Source organism: Terrapene carolina, unplaced genomic scaffold (assembly GCF_002925995.2).
Source record: "Terrapene carolina triunguis isolate 2854851 unplaced genomic scaffold, T_m_triunguis-2.0 Scaffold88, whole genome shotgun sequence".
NCBI lineage: Eukaryota > Metazoa > Chordata > Testudines > Emydidae > Terrapene > Terrapene triunguis.
Genome location: NW_020664439.1, coordinates 14,275,569 through 14,299,083, shown reverse-complemented (window position 1 = coordinate 14,299,083; position 23,515 = coordinate 14,275,569). Strand labels below are relative to the sequence as shown.

Sequence of the window (23,515 nt, the reverse complement as noted above, 5' to 3'; positions counted from 1 at the left end):
AACTGCCTTGATCAGTCTTCTAACCATTTGCCTACTTACAGCTATAATCAGGCTAGCACATAGTATAGTTACCCCAGTTTTATGTTACTCATAAGAGGTTGAAATGGGCAAACCATATTTCACAGCTTTAAAAAGGCATACAGTGTGACTGCTCAGAGCTGAGAGTTAGGATTTTGAGCGGCCGGAAGCTGGGGCACATGACTTTTAGCATTCAGTCAGGAAATCTTAACTTGCTGGCGCTTGAGAGTGCAGGATTTTCTGCAGAGTGCTCTGTGCATCTTTGGTTACAGCAGTTCCCTTGATGGCTCTCCATCATTCTTGTCTCTGGATTGATTGGAAAGCGCACATCAAGAAAGTAGTTCATTTGAAGGACTGCAGAGATTTCCTTCTTCACTTGATCCTTTCATGAAATTTTTACTTGGATATAGTTGTGGTTGACTTCAGCTGTGTAATCTGAGAGAGGCAAGTTTATGGCTGTCATCTGTAAAACCACACACGTCCCTGCCAGGGCTGTCTGAAAATGTCTAGTAGTGGGGAGACTGATTTATTCACCGTGTTCTTTGTTCCTTTACCCCTCTTCAATCAAGCTACTGTCTCTCATGCATTTAATAAAAATAGGAACTGGCAGGGGTGGGAGGGCACAGCAGCCTGGTTTAACAAAGTTGCTGAAGCTCACAAATCCAGTCCTCCAGAGTGTAGGTTTGAGGCCAACATCTTTCATACCTATCTTCAATGACTCACTCCTTTATTTATATAGAATTAGAGTTCATTCTTGATGGGCCTGATACAATGATGTCAACAGAAGGACTCTCACTGACTACAGTGGGCTTTGGATCAGGCCCCAAAAGAGCATTGTGAAATCTGAATCCACCAATCTCCCTCAATCTGAAAAGTGGGTTCTCCTTTTCTTGTACTGATCGTCCATACAGAACCTATCCAGGCCATACAGGTGGAAATATTGGTCCCCCTGAAGTCAATGGAAACTTTTCTCATAGAGTTTTTACGTCAACGCATAGTCTCATTCCAGTCACCTTTCTGCGTCTTAAATTGCCTTTGCTGCTGGTGGTCTTTGTCCATTTTGGTGTTATCCAGTGTGATTGGATGGGAGAGGAAATGCTCTGACTATTATGCAGGTTTTATAGTCTGAGAGACCAGAATCAGTATGTGCAGCTCCCATTGACTTCCAGAGAGATGCCCAACTTTGTGCAGAACTGGGAAACTTTTTTATGACTCAGTTTCTCCTCTCCTCTTGCATGGTTACCTGCTGGGTGTGAAGGGTTTTTTTTCTTTCTTGAAATAAGACAAGCCATGCGGTCTCTGGGAGGAAATCACAAGGAGTCCTCGGTTTTTTTGCCGATACAGACTAACACGGCTACCACTGAAACCTATCCATGAATGAACCATCAAGAATTAAAATCACTGGGTGACGGTAATTAATGCAAATCCTTAAACATGGAAACGTGTCCCCAGAAGTACCACACCCAGGGGAAATCCCATATCTTGGGTTTGCCCAGGTTCAAGAGGCCCAGCAAACAAAGAACTGAGAATTGTATAAAGTGATAAACCTGGTAAGGGGTCATTCTCACCTGATCCAAGAACTTAAATGACAGCATGGCCAAGAGGGTTGAGATCCTGCTGAAGGGGTTTGAAGGACTTTGAAACTCACGAGGAACTCCATGTGGAAAGTGGGTGACACCTGGTAAAACAGGATGCACGTAAGCTGTTCATTGTTTTCAAGATGTGTTTTTTCAATAATGCTGATGTTTTGAATAAATATTTTTGCTTTATGAAGGCTGGCTGGTCACTGGCTAACCTTGTCGTCGTCCAGGGAAGCGAACATGATGGCCGATACTAAACTGAAGTCAGACTTGCTAAGGTGATCGCAGTGAGTTGCAGAAGGAAATAGCAGCTTTAAATCCCTGATCTGGAGGAAGAGGAATGCAGGATCGGACCCCAAGAAAGGTGATGGCTAGAGGCCTGAGGCCTGAATGGGGTGCCCTCAAGGAGCTCATGAAGGGATCGGAGCTGCAGTTACCTCAGGAGCTGTGACATGTTAACGGAGAGCAGGATGTAGCCCTCAGATGATCACTGCTCAAATCTGAAGGAGCCAGAAGCAGAAGATGTGAATGATGCCTCTTTAATTTAATTTTAAATGTTATTAATGTGTATTAAATTTATTCCAACAGCATGAAATGTATGGTAAGCTCCATGTTCTCCCAGTGCACAAATAACTCTCGGGACCACATTCTATTACCCTTTCCAACAGGTTTTAGTCTGAGAATGATTTCTCCTGGCCTTGCACTGACACCAAAATACTTAGGGGTTGTGCTAGGATAGACTAAAACAAACAAAAAAGAAAGTCTTTTCCTGCCACCGCCCTGACCACATGGGATTCTGTGCTATCCTGTTCAATGAAAGGATAAAGGCATTAGACTCCTTTAATTTCAGAAAACCTGACCCGAAGTAGTACCTTCCGCCAATTTAAACTCCCTCTAGACTCGGATTCACTCCTGTATTTTGACTATAGTTAATCTGATTCATTTTCTTCTGAAATATATACATTAGGCTCATTTTATATTGTATCAAAACTGCCTGGATCTTCATTTACTGAGCTGGAGCAAACAAAAGGAAAATAAAGATTGTTTCCAATCACAGATTGTGAATGGGCTAGAGAGTACTAGTCACCGTAGCTCATATTGTCTGAAATCAGTCCCTGTCAATCTCCTCCTGAGGAAACCCACATCAGCTCTGTCACTGTGGCTTTCTTGCCTTCAGATAAATAGCAACAGAGTATTTAAATAGGAGAATTGAACAGGAAATGTCCATATCGGCCCATAATTCTCTGAGTGCCACACTGCCAAGGGAGTGAACATTCCCCAAGCTGTATTTTAGAGTTAGCAAAAAGCTGCCTATCATCTTAGCCAGCAAGAGAACGTTGTCTGACTATAGATCTTGTGAGCCATGAAACTCTATCTTGTCTGTCGATCTCTTTGAATACTGTTTCTTAAGGAAAGAGTCTCAAGCTGCTGGGACTGTCTGTGAGAGCTTGTCCGAAGCTTGTTTTCAAAGGCAGCCTTTTGCTAATTTTTGAATCTTCATTCCTGATGAAAGCTTGCAGAGGTGACTTGGAGCCAGCAGCCTAAGGTGCAGCCTCCTCATTAGCTCCCTCAGGTAAGATAATCAGGGGGATGCTGAGGTTCCACTTCATTCTCTTGTTGTCTGGTATGATCTCATTGTCTTATGAAATCAGACCCTTTTGCATCCTAGCATAGGTCTGCATTTTCTGGACCTCTTCGATCATTGTTAGTTTCCTTTTCTGTGTTGGCCAATTATGGATAAGAAACTGGAAACTACAAAAGAGAAGCCTGTGTTAATGCATTTAATATTCTAGCAACGAGGGGTTGTTGTTTTTTTCTTCCAGTCATTGTGGTTTTACTTTCCTGGAAAGTAGACATGAGCCTGAGCTGCAAAGTTTGGATCCACAGCCAAACTCCTTTAAGTTCAGGCATGTTTAGATCTGAGCCTGACCACAATGAATAAATGGATTGGTCAGTGGCTGTTACGAAAATGCTTTGTGTTTGGTCCTGGACCTTTTCCAATTGGTGGGTCCAAAAATCAAGTTAACCAGGATCCAGAAGGGTGGGGATGTGTCAAAAATCAGAATTCCAGGTCGACAATGAGCATGTAGATGCACGCTCTTCATGTTTCTTCTTTCTTTACTGGAAAGTGCTGAAAACCTGGCAGTTTGGAATGAATTTTACAGTAAAAAGGATGCAAGAAATGTTGGTAAAATCACCTGTTTTGCAATCGTCATTGTAGTGTATTGATTACACAAGGCCCTGTCCAGAAGTGCTTAGGCAATTCTTACTCAAGCTAACCTCTTTTATTGACTTCAGTGGTAGCTTTGTCTGTACCCATGGGGGTTCTGAAAGGTATTGTGTTTAAGTTCAGAGCCATAGTTCTGTTAGAGCTGAGAATTCATTGACTATCCTGTAGCTAAGAGGGTCTTTAAGAGTACGTATATGCTACAGCTGGGTATGAGCCAGGGGCAGCTCCCCCAGGCACCAGCACACCAAGCGCATGCCTGGGGTGGCAAGCCGCAAGGGGCAGGCTGCCCGTCGCCGTGAGCGTGGCAGTCAGGGAGCCTTCGGTGGCGTGCCTGCGGGAGGTCCGCCGGTCCCGCGGTTTTGGCGGCAATTCGGCGGCGGGTATGCCGAAGGCGCAGGACCGGCGGACTTCCCGCAGGCATGCCGCCGAATCTGTGTTACCAGCAGACCTCCCGCAGGCATGCCGCCGAAAGCCGCCTGACTGCCGTGCTTGGGGTGGCAAAATACATAGAGCCGCCCCTGGTATGAGCCTCCCAGCCCAGGCAGACAGACACGCACTAGCTGTACTCTAACTAGTTCACTAACAATAGCAATGTGGCAGGGGCTAGCTGCCTGAGTACAAGTCTGGCCAGCCCACGGGCTCCATGTTCAGGTGGCAAGCCCGTGCAGCTGTGGCACTGCTATTTTTAGTGTGCTAGTTCGAGTATAGCTAGCGCAGGTCTGCCGAGCTGGGCTGGGAGGCTGGGTCCCAGCTACAGTGTGTTCAGACCCGAAGAACCCTCTTTTTTTTACCTGATTAAAATCACTTGCCGATTTCCACATTAGCGCCTTATTTTGGATTGGTATAACCCGGCATGTATTGCTGCATCCTTTGAGATATCAGTAGCTGATTTTCTTCTCCACCGAATGCTGGGAGAATATGATAGGAGCCATGAACACCAGATCAGAAGTGGAGCTGGAGTTTTTGCAAACTTGTTCATTCACATATGTTTTTTTCCCTTCATTTGCTCTCCGATGTATTAAGTACATTGTATAGCCCCTCTCGGGTGAGTATATAAAAGCACCAAACACTTGTAGGCCACTTTAGAGAAGCACTGTGCTTTTAGGGCCTAATCCTCCAAGGCAATGAGCATCCTCAACCCCTCATTGACTTCAGTGGGAGTGGAGGGCTCTCAGCACCATACAGGGTCGGGCTCGTGCTATACATTCCATGTAAAAATGAAATGCTAATTACTTTGCAGTTAATTGCCTTTCATCTGAAGATCTCAAAGCACATCACAGGCATTAATGTGGCAAACCTCACAATGACCCTGTAGTGGGGGTAAGTGATATTATCCCCTGTTGTACAGATGTAGAAACTAAGGTTCCAAGAGCTTAAATAACTTTTCCAAGGTCACTGGCTCTGTGGATATGGGGAAAGCAGTGGATGTGATATATCTTGACTTTAGCAAAGCTTTTGATAAGGTCTCCCAGAGTATTCTTGCCAGCAAGTTAAAAAAAAGTATGGATTGGATGAATGGACTATAAGGTGGATAGAAAGCTGGCTAGATTGTTGGGCTCAATGGGTAGTGATGTCTAATGGCTCGATGTCTAGTTAGCAGCCAGTATCAAGCAGAGTGCCCCAGGGTCGGTCCTGGGGCCGGTTTTGTTCAACATCTTTATTAATGATCTATGTGATGGGATTAAATGCACTTTCAGCAAGTTCACAGATGACATTAAGATGGGGGAAAAGGTAGATACGTTGGAGGGTAGGGATAGGGTCCAGAGTGACCTAGACAAATTGGAGGATTGGGCCAAAAGAAATCTGATGAGGTTCAGCAAGGACAAATGCAGAGTTCTGCACTTAGGAAGGAAGAAAAACATGCACCACTACAGGCTGGGGACCGACTGGCTAAGCAGCAGTTCTGCAGAAAAGGACTTGGGGATTATAGTGGACGAGAAGCTGGATATGAGTCAGCAGTGTGCCCTTGTTGCCAAGAAGGCCAATGACATATTAGTAGGAGCATTGCCAGCAGATCGAGGGAAGTGATTATTCCCCTCTATTCAGCGCTGGTGAGGCCTCACCTGGAGTATTGCATCCAGTTTTGGTCCCCCCACTACAGAAGGGATGTGGACAGAGTCCAGCGGAGGGCAACAAAAATGATTAGGGGGCTGGGGCACATGACTTACGAGGAGAGGCTGAGGGAACTGGGGTTATTTAGTCTGCAGAAGAGAAGAGTGAGGAGGGATTTGATAGCAGCCTTCAACTACCTGAAGGGGGTTCCAAAGAGGATGGAGCTAGGCTGTTCTCAATGGTGGTAGATGACAGAACAAGAAGCAATGGTCTCAAGTTGCAGTGAGGGAGATCTAGGCTGGATATTAGGAAACACTATTTCACTAGGAGGGTGGTGACGCACTGGAATAGGTTACCTAGGGAGGTGGTGGAATCTCCATCCTTAGAGGTTTTTAAGGCCCAGCTTGACAAAGCCCTGGCTGGTATGATTTAGTTGGTGTTGGTCCTGATTTGAGCAGGGGATTGGACTAGATGACCTCCTAAGGTCTCTTCCAACCCCAATATTCTATGATTCTATGTCACACAGGAAGTTGGTGGAAGAGCTGGGAATAGAACTGAGGTTTCCTGATTCTCTTTGTGATTTCCTTTGCCCCCTGTTGGAAAATGGATTTCTCTTTTCTTTGCTCCAATTGCATTTGTACACTAGTTTGTTGTTGTAGGGTTGCTACTGAATTGTTGTTAGGATTGATTTTCTTTTATATAAAAGAAATGAAGCATTTGTTGTGAAAATAAAACCCAAAGGTAAAGAATTACACAAACGTGCTTGCAATTGATATAGCTTGCATATTCATTTCTAAAGTACATTAATGGCCTGGTTGTATATTGTACGGTGTTTCCCAGACAGTTCCTCTGGCGTGTGAATGGTCTATTCACATGATATTCCTTGAGTGGATTTACTGTTCTCATGGGATTGAACTGCTACTTTTCTAATCTCTTACAGAAATCTTCCTTGGTATGTTCAGCTCTAAGTCTTTTCTCTGCATAAGAAAGTAAACTTGTCTGCTGAAAAACCTTGTAAAACTTGAATGGGTTAAAATTCCAGCTACTTCAGAATCCATGTCTGTGTAAGAGATAAAAGCACATCATGCTCAACAGCCTCGCGGCATTATCCTCATGCTGATGCTGACCCCACTGAAGTCAATGGAAAGACTCTCACTGACTTCACTGGAAGTTTGATGAAGACTTAATGCCTATATATTTTTTAATTTTAATAATTCCCCTGCCCCTCTCCCTCCACAAATGCTAGCTTGTAAAATTTCACTTTAAAATACTCTTACATTATTGAATGCAACACAAAAAATATCTCCTCCCTGAATATATTTTTACATCGATGGGATTTTTACTCAGCCACGCCAGGATGTCATAGTGATCTGAACAGAGGTGGAAAAGCTGTTTGTGTTTGCAGAGGTATTGCAGTGAGCTTGATGTGACTCACCACGAGGAAACTAGTTCTCTGTTCACACGTATGAAACCACTGCTCTCTGTTCACACCTATGAAAACTAAAGACTTGCCAAAAAACTAGTATATCAGCTCCTTCGCTCCTGAGTGTACATGCTGTACTGGAGAAAGGGAAGGAGACGGCAATTACTTGTAATCAGATTATTACTGCACTGATCTCTTCTTTTCTTTTTTTTCTTTCTTTTTTTTCCCCCCCCCCAATTTAGGGGCTTTCTGGGACATAGGAGGGGAACAGGTTTTTTCCAACCCTAAGCAAGAGGAATGCTTCTGTGCTCCTTTTTCAGTGCTACTCATGTACTCAGTATGTTGAAACTGAACATGATCATGCCACTTTCCCTTTGGTGCTCTTGCTAGCACCCTGGGGAAAACAGCATATTTAGAAGTAACAGCACACTGGTGATCCAGGGGAGAGCAAGTGGGGACTAAGGAGGGAGAAAGATGCACACACAGACAAACACACACAATGGGAGTGAAGAGAGAGAGACACAATGGGAATGGAGGGGGATAGGAACACACACAGAGTGGGGATGGGATGGGGTGGAAACTCTCAAACGGGACAGTGGAATGGAACGACTGCTTAGTCAGGGAGGTATCCAAAGTAGTGGCTGATGATTCAGGTGTTTGTGTTGGTAAAAGGGTCAATAAACACAAGGCCCTGAATATATTTTATGCTCTGATCAGCTACAGTGCGGTTTCTTTATTTGTCTCCTGGCTTGTATCATCATCTTCATCCTTCATCATCATCTATATAGTAGGTTTGATCATAAAACAACCACAATAATGGTTTTCTTTTACATATGAGCACAGTAGTGACCCGATAGCCTAGGATACCCCCTCCAAGCTGCTTGGCTCAGCTGCATCCTGCCTAAGAGCATGGGTATCATTTGCACTAATATTACTTACTGAAAGCCTAACCCTGAAGTTCCTTCTTAGTGCTACTCAGTCCTCCTCACTCAGGCAAACACCCCATTCATCTCAAACACAGACGAAGCCAGCTGACTTTGCTTCCCCATTCGCTGGTATATGAGGTTCCACATACAGTTAATCAAATATTCCCTTCCCTTTGGGCTGACAAAGGTGCCTTAGAAAAAATGTTATTCAGAATTCATTTACAGTGTTTTATCTGAAGCCTTAAACACTTACATTGCTTGAAGTGCTATAATTGGTTTCTGTTCTCTTCATCTAATTCCTGTAATTGTCGCCAGGGTAGTTCTCCCCCACCCCTCCCAGCATTTCACTGCAATTACTGTCAAGTAGCCAGGGCTGTAAAACAAACAGATTTTTGTATAAACCTTCCCCAGATTTTATCTATACCTAATCTACAATTCTGTATTTTATATTGGGATTATCACCATGGTCAAAACTTAGATTAATTAAAATAAGACTGATTCTCTCTCTCTCTCTCTGTGTGTGTTTATAAAATATATATTTTAAAGTCAATACAAAAGTGGTCTTTTATAGTGAGACACGTAAGGCCACAACGTTCAGATATGGAACCTTCCAAACTTTGAGGTTGTTCAGACCTGGTGTTTTGGTTCAGTCCATTATGGTTCAGTCCATAACATTTGGACTAAAATACAAACTTTAATGAACAAGGCTGCTGTCTGCACTGCTGGATCAAAGTTTGGATAACACAATCTCTTCAAAAACAGAAGGTTTTATTAATGCCCAGGTTTGGAAACACCGTCGTTGAACAACAATAGCTGTCATTTTGTGCACCCTACTTATTTGGAAAGAGGAAATGCAAAGAGAGCTGTGGTTCCTAAACATATGTAGTCAAGTGCATCACCAGAAATTATAACCCTTGACCTAAAGACATGCAGAAGTAAAGAAAGTTCAATCTGAAGAATCGAGGTTAACTTGCTCTGTGTAAATTGCTTCTGAATTGGCAACATGATGAACAACTCAGGAACAGTATTGTTTAGGGCTCCTAGAGAAAAGCTGGAAAGAGTAAGGTTTTCAGCATTCTTTTTGTAGTTGAGTAGAAACTATATTAATCTGTAAAGGCAAAACAATGGTTATGATCTGCTTACATGCACGAATAACAAAAATGTACCAGCCTATCCAAATACAGCATAGCAATAGTAATGCACCAAAAAGGAGTGGGGGAAACCTGGTACTGGGATTACTTTGGAATAAATGTAATAAACAGGGCACTGTAATATTTCTATTAGAACTGAAGGGCAGCCTGCTCTCTATGCTGTGTAAAATGACACAATGGGAAAATTAGGATTTAAGGCATCTCCCTAAACTCTTATCTTTCCTTAGATTGATTCACATCTGCACTAATTGTTATCTGTGCAGTTCACATTTGTTTTTCTTTTGTTAGCCTGTTTCCCTTTCTTGTTTTAAAGAATAGTTTATCTGCACACCCTGGAAGGGTGTTACTCATAAAGATCACAAGCTTTTAGATCTAACAAAAACATTGGCACGTTGACTAAAAAAACAAAGCATGCTGAGGCTTTAAAACACAAGTGCCGCATTGCATTTGCAATGAGGCAGTAACTGTGTCTCTTGTTGTCCGTTGCCAGGGTTCTGCTAGATCTCAGAGTTTGCATTTCCATGGTCAACTGGTAAGTATATTTTTTAAGTACTCTATGCATTTGAGAATAACTGCGCTAGTATTTCCGTGTTCTTAATCCCCACTGTATTTCACTATGAAGGACAAAAATGTTAGGGCTTGGGTTTTTTGTTTTTGAGGGGGAATGTCAGATGGTTTCTATTTGTATTAGTTGGTGGTTAAAGGACTGGGAGTCAGGGAATGAGAGATTTATTCCCAGCTCTGTCACTGTTCCTCTGTATGACCTTGGGCAAATCACTTAACCTCTCTGTGCTTCATCTTTTATCTGTAAAATATAGATACAGCTACAAGTCTTTACTTCACAGGGATGTGTGAGGCATATAAAGCATGCTGAGATCTTCAGATGGGAAGCAAAAGAGAAATCCAAAGTATAATTGTTTATGATTATTCAGTGTATACAGAAGCACTCATCTGTCTTTATTTTTATTCTCAAGGTGATTTTACAATGGATGGAAGAGCAGACTCGTTGGTGATGACTGTGCATCTTCTTGCCACCTCTGGACATTCATTACTCTTGCAGCAAACTCTTGATCGGCTTCTGGGGTGGATCTGTCTGGATGTTCGCCTCTTCCTTGTATCCGAACGTGTTACTCCAGTGAAGTATTATGAGAAATATCACCGGAAAAGCTCTGGATTTCCTGGGATGTCCATTCTCCTTTTCCTGCATGAGGACTTTGGGGAAGAACGGATTTTTCGGGTCCATGATATTTTCCAGCACCCTCCATGGCAGGATCACCACATGCAACATGCTAATGGGAAACAGTACCCTTATGCACCTGCTGGCCAGGAATTTTATGATCTGGATGAGCATATGCCTGTATGGGGTGTACGGCAAGTTCATTATGGCACTGAAATTCTGCGCGTGACTCTCTACTGTAGCTTTGATAACTATGATGATGCAGTCAGACTTTACGAGATGATCCTACAGAAAGAAGCAACTATGCAGAAGAGTAACTTCTGTGTCTTTGTGCTGTATGCAACACAAACCGTTGCTGTTCAGCTCTGCTTGAAGCAGCTGCCCCCTGGGGTCTCTGTTGAACTGAAAGAATCTTCCGTGTTGCAATTCAAGGTCCACGAAATTGGGCAGCTGGTACCTCTTCTGCCTAATCCATGTATTCCTATCAGTAGCACCCGATGGCAAACTCAGGACTACGAAGGAAACAAAATCTTGCTTCAGGTATTGGGTTTTTTATGTGTGCTGTCTTTAATTCAGTAGGTGACTTGCCAGCTAGGAAGAACATAGGGTCTGATTGGAAGATAGTTATTTATTATTATTTATTTCTTCCTTTGAATTTATAAAATATTTATAGCTGTCTATCCCATACTCTGGGTGATTTCTCCATTAATAAAACCACCCAAAGTAACATTAAAAGATTGCCAGATATTTTTGTAATATCTCCCCCTGGGCTGATATGACATTGTGCAGTTAGACTTGATAAATTATAACCTGAAATGCAAGTACGGTATTTTGCAGGCTGGTCTGTAGACAGAGTTTCACCCTCAGATGAAATTACTGTAAGTGCCTGAATTATTTCTTTATGATAAGGGTTTAGAGTGGAAATGCTTTCAGAAGCTAGTTTCTAGCTGTGCTGTTGGGTGCCACCCAAGGAAGGGTATGTTTGGGTGTATGGTATCTGTCAATTTTTGTGAAAGTTTAATAGTTAAACTGAGCTGCCTAGGCTGTACTGTACTGCCTAGGCTGGAGTGAATAAATCATATGAATAAAGGCTTGTTTCCATGGGTGGGATTTTTCATGTTAACTTTGTTTTTTGGCTTAAACTGACTTGTGTTCACATGGCACAATTCTTTTTAGAATAATCTTGCACAGGAAGCAGGTGCTTGGGGTGGTCAATGGAAAGGGGCGGTATATCCAGGTCTTCGGTGGCAATTCGGCAGCGGGTCCCTCAGTCCCTCTCAGAGGGAAGGACCGGCTGCCGAACTACCGCCAAAGAATGAAGCGGTGCGGTAGAGTTGCCGCCGAAGTGCCACTGATCGCGGCTTTATCTTTTTTTTTTTTTTCTGCCGCTTGGGCCGGCAAAGAAGCTGGAGCCAGCCCTGCCCACACTGCACTGCTTTACATTTGATTTGACCTGTCTGCCTACTTACGTGCACTCTACTGGTCTGGAAGTTGGGAATTTCCATTCATCTCCCCCTCGATATTTCCCAGGAAATCCACTTCAACCATATTGTCCCAAAAGTCCATTCTTGTTTGGCACATTGTTCAATATAGTTCTGTGATCGTTCAGGCCTTACATTACATCTCCTCCCTAGAGGTTACATACGATCCCAGCCCACAATAACACAAACTTTGCATTTAGTACAATGGACCCTAAGGACCCTTAATTCAGTAAGGTTTCTTCAAGGCTATGGCAGGCTATCATGCATATCAGATATTGTGCATATCTGTCGCAGGTAGCATCCCCATTGTACGGATGGGGAAATGGAGGCAGAAAGATTAAAAGCTTGATGTGTCTGAGGGCCTTGTCACAAGCTGGAGATAAGCATTATACACCTAGCAGGAAGCACCCAGCACTTGGTATTATTGGGCAGTAAATGAGTCACCCAGAGCTAGAAATGAAAAGAATGAATTCAGTGGCTCTGATTCTCCACTCACTTTAAACCAGTTTAACTCCCTTGACTTTAATGAACTAACTCCTGATTAGCACCAGTGTGAGGGAAAGAATCAGGCCGAATAGCTTTTAGACCATAAGCTATTTGAGGCTGGAACTGTCATTTACTATATGGATGTATAGCACCTAACACAACGGGGCCTTGATCTGTAGGCTCTTGGCATTGCTGTAATACAGTAATCATCACTAAGCGTTAACCGTCAAATCGTGGACAGGAGTAAGAGCTATGAGAGCAGGCCCAGTATTTGTAACATGCTTTTGAATCAATCTACCTGAAACATTTACAAATGTCCATTTTGGGGTTGAAAAATTTGCACAACATTTTTTATTTTCCAACTAATTTATAAATTTAATAGATTTTTTTTTGGAAAATTCAAAATTTCAATGAAAACATTTCAACTAAGTGTATCGCTGAATAATTATTCCTTTGGATCGAAATTACTCAGCATTTTCCATTTAAACATTTTTATGTCCTAGTATTTTCATTCATTTTCTCGTACTTCTGCGTACAGTATAGTTTGGATTATTTCAATAATTTGTAGCAATCCTGTGTAGTTTTTAATTTTTCTCTGATTCTTTGGCAGAGTGATTTTGCCTTCGTTTTTATTTTTTCCCTTTCTATTCCTTCTAGAGATTATTTGGTACAATTCCTGCTAATCCATCTGCATGGCTAATTTTTTCACTGATCTCTCACTGTTAATCCTCAATGCAGCTTTTGCTTTTGTGTGTTTGTACTTTTCATCCTGTCTCTCTGCAAATGAGGTGGCTACCCACCTGATGTAGGCAAGGGCTTCACTTTGACAGATGCATTTGAATTCCCTGGCAGGAGAGGATTAGGATTTGTTTTTTAGCTGTGACTCATCCTCCTCCTGTCAAGGGAACTAGGAGCAGTCTGAACTTGGGGTTTGTGTTTTGTTTTCAAGCAGCACACTGATATGCTGATAGTTTGGCATGAAGAGCCTGATCCTGTGATCCAGGGACTCTCCTATCCCACTAGAGGTAATGGCAGTCGAGGGCTCTCAGCACCTCCCAGGATTGCATCCTTCATGCTGAAGAAACTACAGTGTCCCTGGTTTGTCAATTAAGAAAAGGAACAAATCGTACCGAAGACACAAAGGTTCCATGTGATCCCTTGCTAATGACCAGTTAGCATTAGTTAGGGCATCTCCATGTTGAATGATTTTTTGGAAACCAATTTAATATTATTTAATAGTTTGTCTCTGTTAAGGGATCACCTTCCTTCTTTTCAGTCTGTCTTCCCCATTGCAGAACATATCTTGGATGGCGGTTGATCAATTACAAGTATAAAATGTCCTTGGCTTATCACACTTATTAGTCAGTCTGTCTATTCTTCGGAGAATCATAGGTGAGCATTTTTCCCGTTACGGCAGGTGTCAACAGGTGGCGCTGTTGCACATAATCTTCCAAGTTCTTTTGTGTTATGACTTGTCTACATGGTGACACAGTTGCAGCAAGGTGTGAATGTAAAGTGCTGCACTAGCTTGCCTTGCACTAAGTGGACCCTGCTACCACGCACTAAAAGGTCTGTAGTGCGTTTTGACACTAACAGCAGTATGAGGAAGCACACTACAGAATGTTTAGAACATGGTAGCATGATCCACATGGCAACTTAGTATATGTCAGGCTAATGTACAGTACATTCACACCCTGGGTTGCCACACATTAAGTTGCTGTGTAGACAGGCCCTAAGTGTTTGAGCAAATGTTCAGTCTTAGAAGGACATTGCTATGTGTTGTTAGTGACTTAGTTACACTAGATTCTGTGTATAGGCAGCCTAAGGAGAGGGAGCTGTGAGAGCAGCAGGAAAGTTTGCTCACTGCCTTGGTCTCTGGTTAGAGTCAGTTCTTGAGGCAGAATTGCTCTCTGGGCATTAGTGTTGAGTTGAGATGCCTGAAAGAAGGGATTGCCCTGCATGCTGTTTGTGATTGTCTCTGTTCCAGGACTGGCATATGTGTGTAAATAAAACAAGTTACACTAGAATACACCCCACTCTGTCACTGATTTCTTCACCACTGGGAAGCCAACTTGCAATGCCTCAGACATCTGCTACCACTTGGCAGAGGGGCAACTCTGGCATCAGACTGAGACACGGATAATGTAATGTAATGTAAGAGGGGGCAACCCTATTCAGATAAAGATGCTTGGTTATCAAAATACATTTGGTGACTTAAGGCCTGAACCTGCAAACCCTAACTCACATGACTTGTGCTTACTTGAGTGAGTAGCTGTATTACTTCTATGGACTTTATTTCTTACTAAGAACTACTTCCAAGAGTTAGGGTTGGCAGGCTCTCCCCCATAACGAATTACCATTCTCCTTCCGATCCCTCTGGGGTTTTTTTCTTCCAGCAAATAAATGATGCAAATTGGAGTCCATTATTATGCTTATATTTGGGTTATTTATTATGGGATAGATAATGTAATTGATAAGAGTCCTGATATTTCACATGCTCACCCATCCTCAGTGTTCTTAGTTGTCTTCCTTGAGTTATCTTTAGTTACTTTACTATTCCGTTCTATGCCCTTTCCCAAAGGGTTTATAGGTGATTCCTAATGCTCATACTTTGTTGATATAATCATAGAAATTTAGGGCTGGAAGGGACCTCAAGAGGTCATCTGGTCCATCCTCCCCATGCTGAAGCAGGACCAAGCATACCTAGACCATCCCTGACAGGTGCTTGGAGGTTTTTAAGACAAGGTTAGACAATTATAGGGATTCCACAACCTTCCTTGGTTACCTAGTCCAGTACTTAACTTTCTAATGATAAAAATAGTTTTCCCTAATATCTAATCTAAATCTCCCTTGCTAAAGATTGTCAGCTACTTCTTGTCCTACCTTCAGTGGACATGGAGAACAATTGATCACCATCCTCTTTATAAAACACATTGACATATTTGAAGACTGTTATCAAGTCCCCCACAGCCTTCTTTTCTCAACAGTAAACGTGCCCAGTATTTTTAACCTTTCCACATAGATCAGGCTTTCTAAACCTTTTATCTTTTTAGTTGCTCTCCCCTGGGTTCTCTCCAGTTTGTCCACATCTTTCCTGAAGTGTGGTTCCCAGAACTGGACACGTACTCCAGCTGAGGCCTCACTAGTCCCATGCGGAATGGACAATTACCTCCCGTATCTCCCATATGACTCTTCTATTATAATACACCCCAAAATGATAGTGGCCTTTTCTGCACCAGCATCACACTGCTGGTTTGTATTCAATGTGTGATCCATTATAACTCCCAGTAGTATTGCACTACAACTGTCTAGCCAATCATTCTCTGTTATGTAGTTGTGCATTTGATTTTTTCCTTTCTAAGTGTAGTACTTTGCACCTGCCTTTAATGAATTTCATCTTAAGAACATAAGAAATGCCATACTGGGTCAAACCAATGGTCCATCTAGCCCAGTATCCTGTCTCCAACAATGGCTAGTACCAAAGCTTCAGGGGGAGTGTACAGAACAGGGCAGTTTGAGAAATCTACCCCTGTTTTCTCCTCCTGTCTTCTGGCAGTCAGTGGTTTAGGACTGCCCCAAGAGTAGGGTTGCATCCCTGACCATCTTGGCTAGAAGCCATTGATGGTCCTGTCATCCATGAACTTATCTAGTTATTTTTTGAACCCAGTTATATTTATGGCCATCACAACGTCCCCTAGCAATGGGTTCACAGGTTAATTGTGTGTTGTGTGAAAAAGTTACTTCCTCTTCTTTGTATTAAATCTGTTGCCTATTAATTTTTTTACATTGTGGGAAAAGGTAAATAACTTTCCCCACATCATTCATGATTTTTAGACCTGTATCTTATCCCCCCCCCCTTACTTGTCAATTTTTTTTTTAAGCTGAGCAGCCCCAATCTGTTTAGTCTCTCCTCTCATGGAAGCCATTCCATACCCTTTATCATCTCTGTTGCCCTTCTCTGAACCTTTTCCAGTTCCGCTATAACTTTTTTGAGATGGAGGGGGGAGGGAGGGAAGACCAGAACTGTGGGTGCACCATGGATTTACATAGCTATTATGATATTTACTGCCTTTCAGTCCATGGTTTGGGCATCTTCTCCACATTTGCATATCATGCTATCCATTTGTGTAGTAGGAAATTGTGATGCCTGTGTGAGTTTCTGAGGCATTTTACTGTGATCCTTATCTTACATGGCCTGGCAAAGCCAGGTAGCTGGTTTGTAGGATCCGTAATGAAATCTTGATTCTTGACCTTGCTGTTTTCCCACAGCCTCTGCCATTTTTTGGTGATGGTCCCAAGGTTTTGAGAGCTTTGGCCATTAATCAGAAGGGATTTCAAGATTTAAGGCATCATTTTGGGGGCTTATGAAGGTCTTCACAGAAAAGTTAGTCTGGATTTGTTATCACACATTTGTATTCTCATACTATTGCAAACCACTGATAACTACTCTGAGTATGTTTTTTTAACTAGTTGTGCACACACCTTATAGTAATTTAATCTAGACCACATTTCCTTAGTTTGCTTATGAGAATATCATGTGGGATTGTGTCAAAAGCCTTATTATATCACATCTACAGCTCTTCCTTGCTCCAATAGTCCAGTAACCCTGTCAAAGAGGGAAATTAGGTTGGCTTGGCATGATTAGTTCTTGAAAAATCCATGTTGGCTATTACTTATCATGCTATTATTCTGTTGGTGCTTACAAACTGATTGTTTAAAAATTTGTTCCAGCATCTTTCCATGTATAGAAGGTAGGCTGACTGGTTTGTAATTCCCTAGGTTCTCTTTGTTCCCTCTTTTAAAGATAGGTACTATGTTTGCCCTTCTAAAGTCCTCTGGGACCTCGCCCATCATCCATGAGCTCTTGAAGATAGTCACTGTTGAGTCCAAGACTGCTTCAGCTAATTCCTTAAGTAGCATAGAATGAATTTAATCAGGGCCTGTCTAGAATATATCTAACCTATCTAAATATTCTTTAGCTCGTTCTTCCCATATTCTGGCTTGTATTCCTTCCCTCTTGTTAATATTAATTGTGTTAAGCATGTGGTTGCAAGTTATGTTTTTAGAGGAGACTGAAGCAAAATAGACATCAAACACTTCTGCCTTCATTATATCATCCATTAGTAGCTCTCCTTCCCTGCTAAGTAGTTGACCTAGCCTTTCTTTCTTCTTTCTCTTATTCCTAATGTATTTATAGAACCTCTTCTTATTTCCTTGCATGTCCCTTGCTAGGTGTAACTGTTTTTGTGCCTTAGCTTTCTGATTTGTCCCTACATGCTTGTGCTAGTCTTTTGAACTCATCCTTAGCGATTTGGCCATGTTTTCACTTTTGGTAGGATTCTCTTTTGATTTTCAAGTCATTAATGAGCTCCTAATGGAGCCAAATTGGCCTCTTACTATTCTTGCTATTTTTTCTTTGTCAGTATAGTTTGCTGTTGTGCCTTTAATACTGTCTCTTTGAGAAACTGTCACTTCTCCCGAACAATTTTTTCCCCTTCTGTTCTTCCCCTGGGACCCTACCTATCAATTCTCTAAGATTGTTAAAGTCTGGTTATTTTTTTAAAGTCCATTGTCCTTATTCTGCTGCTTTCACTCCTTCCTTTCCTTAGAATCATGAAATCTATCATTTCATGATCACTTTCATCCAAGTTGCCTTCAACCTTCAGATTCACAACCAATTAGTCCCTGTTAGTAAGAACCAAGCCTAAAGTGGCTGCCCCCATGGTTACTACTTCCACCTTCTGAAACAAGAAGTTGTCCCCAACACACTCCAAGAACTTACTGGACACTTTGTGTTCTGAAGTATTACTTTTTCCAAGAGATTTTAATCTTAAAACTCATATGAAAAGTGCTAGTTATTTTAACACAGATCAGACTGGATTTTTGGAGTCTCTTAGAACTAAATCAGCAAACTAATTTAACATTTGTATGAGACCATAAAAGTCAGTGCATGTGTGACTTAAAATAAGATTAGAATTTGACTCTAATGCAGGCCTGCACAACATGCGGCCCGGGGGCCGCATGCAGCCCGCGTGGGCTCACTGTGCAGCCCGCGGGGCTTGAGTAGATGGGCTCACTGTGCGGCCCGCGGGGGGGTGAGTAGGCAAGCGGCGGGTGAGAGAGGGGGGCTGAGTAGGCGAGCAGTGGTGGGAAATGAGTAGGCGAGCCGGGCGGGTGGAGGGCTGAGGAGGCGAGTGGGCGGGCAGTGGAGGGGGGGCAGGTGAGCCGGTGGCAGGGGAGGGGGGGCTGAGGAGGCAAGTGGGCGGGCAGTGGCGGGGGGTAAGTAGGCGAGCGGTGGGGGGGGGGGGGGGGGGGGGGGGGGGGGGGGGGAGTGGCGGGTTGGCAGGTGAGCCAGCGAGCCGGAGGGGTGGGGGGCTGAGGAGGTGAGTCGGTGGCTGACCTGTTCTACTGATCTGGTCTGGCTCCCATCCCCTCTCCCAGGGCCGGCTCCAGGCACCAGCAAAACAAGCAAGTGCTTGGGGCGGCACATTTCTAGGGGCGGCATTCTGGTGCCGGCCATCATAGGTGCCGACTCCAGGGCATGGGGAAAAAGTGCCCTCGCCACCCCAGCTCGCCTCCACTCCGCCTCTGCCTGCTCCCCTGAGCGCGTCGCTGCCGCTCCGCTTCTCCCCCATTCCCCCCAGGCTTGCCACATGCGAAACCGCTATTTCGTGCAGCAAGGCTGGGAGGGAGGAGAAGCCGAGCGGCGGGGCGCTCGGGGGAGGCGGCAGAGGTGAGCTGGAGCGGGGAGTGGTTCCTCTACCCCCCCGTTACTTCCTGCACCCCCCCCAACAGCTCACCTCCGCTCCGCCTGCTCCCCTGAACGCGCCGCTTCTCTGCCCTCCCTTGCCTGAGAGGGAGGGGGGAGAAGCGGAGCGGCCGCACGCCCAGGGGAGCAGGTGGAGTGGAGGTGAGCAAGGGCGAGAGGTCACGGGGGGCCTGCAGGAAGCAATGGGGGGGGGGAGAAATGCGGCATGCTGGGGGAGGAGGCGGTGTTGGGGATTTGGGGAAGGGGTGGAGTTGGGGTGGGGCCGGGGGCAGAGGGGCACGAAAAAGAAAAGGGAGGCGGCCAAAAATTTTTTTGCTTGGGGCGGCAAAAATCCTAGAGCTGGCCCTGTCCTCTCCAAGGGTTGCAGCTGTCTGAGGTGCCTGCCTTCCACGCCTTCCTCATTCACACCTCATTCATTCAACAGGGCAATTGATTACAAAGTGGGGGGAAGATCTTATTCTACTTCTAGCAAAAAGACATTTTTCTTTTACTTTAATTATACTACCTTAGGGGCCCGCTATAACGTATTACCGAGGCTCAATACTGCTGTTTCGGTGGGGCGGTGCTGCGGAAGGAGGGTTTTTTCCCCGCAGGGCAGGTGGCGCGGGGTGTGTGTGTGTGTGTGTTTCGGCAGCGCTGGGGGGGTTGTTTCCATGGGGTGGGCGGCGCTGGGGTGTGTGTGTTGTGTTTCGGGGGGGGGGGGGGGGTTGTCAGCGCTTGGAGGGTTTTGGCCCTCAGCTGTTTTCTTTGGAGTAATATGGCCCTCGCCGCTTTACGAGTTGTGCAGGCCTGCTCTAATGGTACCACTGAATCTTTGTTTTTCTTTTGTTTTTCTTTATCAAAAGAGTGAAATTTGTGATCTGTGATTAGTTACAAAGTAAAATGAAAATGTATAAATGTAATGGTACATTGAAATGAATGGATCAGCTCATTCATAAATTCTTTAGCATGGGTTTCCACATCCGAGTTGTAGAAGATAATAATGGAACCCGTAATCATTGAGTTGTAGATGATTTCAGCATGGTACCTGCAGTTGAGGACACAATAGTCACTTCATTGCTGTTCAAGCAATGATTTAATAGTGTTCTCATCAATCTTTCTTTAACAGGTTCAAGGCAACTCAAAACACAATGAAAAAAATGACGGACTTTCTAATCAGCACAATAATGCAGGTGAAGAAAAGATCCTACAGAATTCCACGCTAGCCCCCTTTCCCACAAAGTGGGTTAATCCAGAACAGAAAAGCCGGAAGATCAGAATGATGAAGTGTAAAATCAAATCAGAACACAGAATTATTTCTGGGAGCGTTAGCAGCACCCCACAGAGTAACTCCTGCTCTTCATCCCAGGCCAGCAGTCCAGCAGCTACTTCACGGTCTGATACCACCTCTTTCAATGTAAGTGCAGGAACTAAACTGAACATCTCCAGCCAAGAAATCCATTTTCAAAGGCAAGAAGCAGAGACCAATGTTGACACAGGATTCACGGTAGTAAATTCTGAATGCAATCCATCTCCACTTAGCAGGTTTTCAAGGGACTTGCAGGACAGTCTTCCTCAACCACAAGCACCAAACTATTCATTAGCTGCTGCTGGCTCCAGAATCAACTTGCCTTCTGAGGATAGAATCCATCTGTCGTTATCTGCTGTCAAAAGAAATAAAGGAGCTGGACAGACAGCTTCAAACTTTCACTTGCGAATATCAAAAGCAAACCATGGAAATGGAAATGAAGAGGAGGAGGAATTCTTTATTTGACTTAAAACAAATGTGCCTGACAGACTGACTTTAAAACTGATAGATAAATGCTTTATTCTGGAAACAGAGAGAAAGCAATCTGCATGCTTTTAACTCTGTGTTTATACAAACACCAAGATGCCTAGGCTACCTGTTCTGTTATGAAAAAAGACTTCAGTGGGGTTTTATTGCAATAGAGTCACTTTATGTACAAAAATGCTAATGGGACAGAGGGCAAAACCACAAAAAATAATCATGTGCAGTTACACAGTGAATTTTGATTCTTTTAAATACAGAACACCCAACAGCATAATTGTGCAATGAATGGGAATAAGCCATGTGAGTCCTATTACTGTTTGTAAATGTTAATCAGTAGCCTGTGACACATTCTGTCTTGTGTAGTTGCATTAGAGGGCTTTGGCAGTGGGGAGGCAGTGGAATGCTACACTGCTAAAAATAGCAATGTGGACAGGGGAGACACTGCATGAGTGTGTAGAGAGTTGTGTAGGGTACATGGAGTTCAGGTGTGTAGGGCACTCTACTCATAGGGAGGAGGGATAGCTCAGTGGTTTGAGCATTGGCCTGCTAAACCCAGGGTTGTGAGTTCAATCCTTGAGGGGGCCATTTAGGGATATGGGGCAAAAATCTGTTGGATGATTTAAGTGGGGATTGGTCCTGCTTTGAGCAGGGGGTTGGACTAGATGATCTCCTGAAGTCCCTTCCAACCCTGATATTCTATGACCTAAAGTAGTGCCTCACCATCTACTCTGCTATTTATACCTGTGCTAGCTGGGCGTGCAGCGCCTGTACCCTACACGCTGCCATAAGTGTACATTTACCTTAGGTGGTGGCATGGTCACAACGTGTGAGCAGGCTTGCAATGTCTTTCTCCTTCTAGGTGCCCTCTCATTTCTCCCTCTGCCATCATCCAGACTTGAAAAATGTGAATGTGATCATTCGTATGCATTTAAATGAGACCAAATCACACCCTGATACACCCCCATAATGCTACTTTTCACATTTTTGAAGAAAACTATTTAAAATCAATCGTTTGAACTCTGTTTTCTCCCCACGAAGCATACACCCCCTGCCCTCTAGTGCTCCATGGAATAAAGTTAGAAACAATATGCATGATCTTTGTTAGACCTCAGTGCAATTATCAACAGGGTGAAAATCCCAATTGAATTTTAAATGGCAGGAGACAAACAGGAACCATTGGAGCTGAGAGAGCTACCAGAATGGTAAAAGCTAAAAATTCAGTAAGCAGTGCTCACCAAAGGACACATGAAACCATTCATTTAAAAGAAACGAATGTTTGTTATCAAGATTGGATTTATTTAAAGTTTTCCTACTCGAGAACGATTACCTGGGCCAGAAAGGAGGAGAGTTAGAGGGGGCTTGACTGAGGGCGTCAAAAATTACGAAGAGCATGGCAAAAATCTGATCAGCCCATTTTACTCTTGTCCAGAATATGAGGAACACATGGACCCTCACTGCCAAAAGAGGGTAAATTTGGAGTCATGACAAGGAGACGCTACTGTACACTGTGCCCTCGTGAAAGTGTCTGCTCTGTCCTGGCTGATGGAATGTTTCATAACAGAGGATTAGGGCTTGGCTAGGTTTACATTTGTCATGATCTCGGCTGCTCTGAGGAGGAGGGGACTAGGGAGGGGATGACCAGTGCGGTGCCCCATTCATTTCAGATTTAGCCACATCACCATCCCTAGCTAGTGACCGGCCCACCTGAGACTTGTGAACTCAGGCAACCTGTTTTAAGCTTTGCACAGAGTATGCATTATACCAGAGCGCCTGAGGACCCAAGAATCCTGCAGCAGAATTAAGGTCCTGCTTACTGCTGAGTACCAGGGCCGTGCATATAACACTCCTGCTGCTACTGCACAAGGGCATTGAGACGCCCACTGCAGCTTGCCTGTTAGAAAGGGCTGGAAAATTTTATGCTCATTAACAACATTTGCGTCTATGCCAGCTAAAATAAGGAGGGTAAATACACCCTGTGCTTCAGTGTGTGACCTTGATTACCCATGCAGGTCCAAAAGGGTTAATTTCCCCTTTGTGAACAGCCTAGCCTAATTAGCCAGGGGGGCGCTGTGGTTTGTTGGCATTTTGGGTTGGGCCAGGCTAACTCCCACTTTCATTCCATCTACTTTCTCTTGAATAAATCTGCCAAAGGCTCCTGCTTAGACTTTGAAGTGTGGGTCTTCTCTGAAAAATAACTGTGTGATAGCACAGCATCCTCTCACTCAGCATATCTACTCTGCTCCTGTGGTCTCCGAATCCTATCTGTGTATTTTAGTGACACAAAATAAGCTGGGTCAGCTCATGTATTAGATGCCTTTGCGTTGTTTGAGTAGGAGTTCTTTCTTTATAGGATTAAATGCCTGATTCTGAGCAGTGCTGAGCACCCTCAGTGGCCATTCAAATGAATGGGACCTGTGGGTTTTCAGGATCAGGCCCTAATACTGCCAAGAT

General features: G+C 43.8%; 1 protein-coding gene and 1 non-coding gene across 2 annotated transcripts in view; both read left to right on the top strand.

Annotated features, from left to right (window-relative positions):
* Positions 1 to 2,001, top strand: part of LOC112102115 — a 12,842-nt gene extending 10,841 nt beyond the window's left edge. The window contains exon 3 of the transcript XR_003369718.1: positions 1,793 to 2,001. This is a non-coding gene — a transcript (uncharacterized LOC112102115). The remainder of the gene's footprint in view (positions 1 to 1,792) is intronic.
* An 8,262-nt stretch (positions 2,002 to 10,263) lies between these two features.
* Positions 10,264 to 21,450, top strand: FAM124B (family with sequence similarity 124 member B). The gene is made up of 2 exons (XM_024193198.1): positions 10,264 to 11,097; positions 20,402 to 21,450. Exons 1-2 carry the CDS (start codon positions 10,264 to 10,266, stop codon positions 21,044 to 21,046), a joined length of 1,479 nt encoding a protein of 492 aa, XP_024048966.1. The 3' UTR covers positions 21,047 to 21,450.
* Positions 21,451 to 23,515: the final 2,065 nt, after the last annotated feature.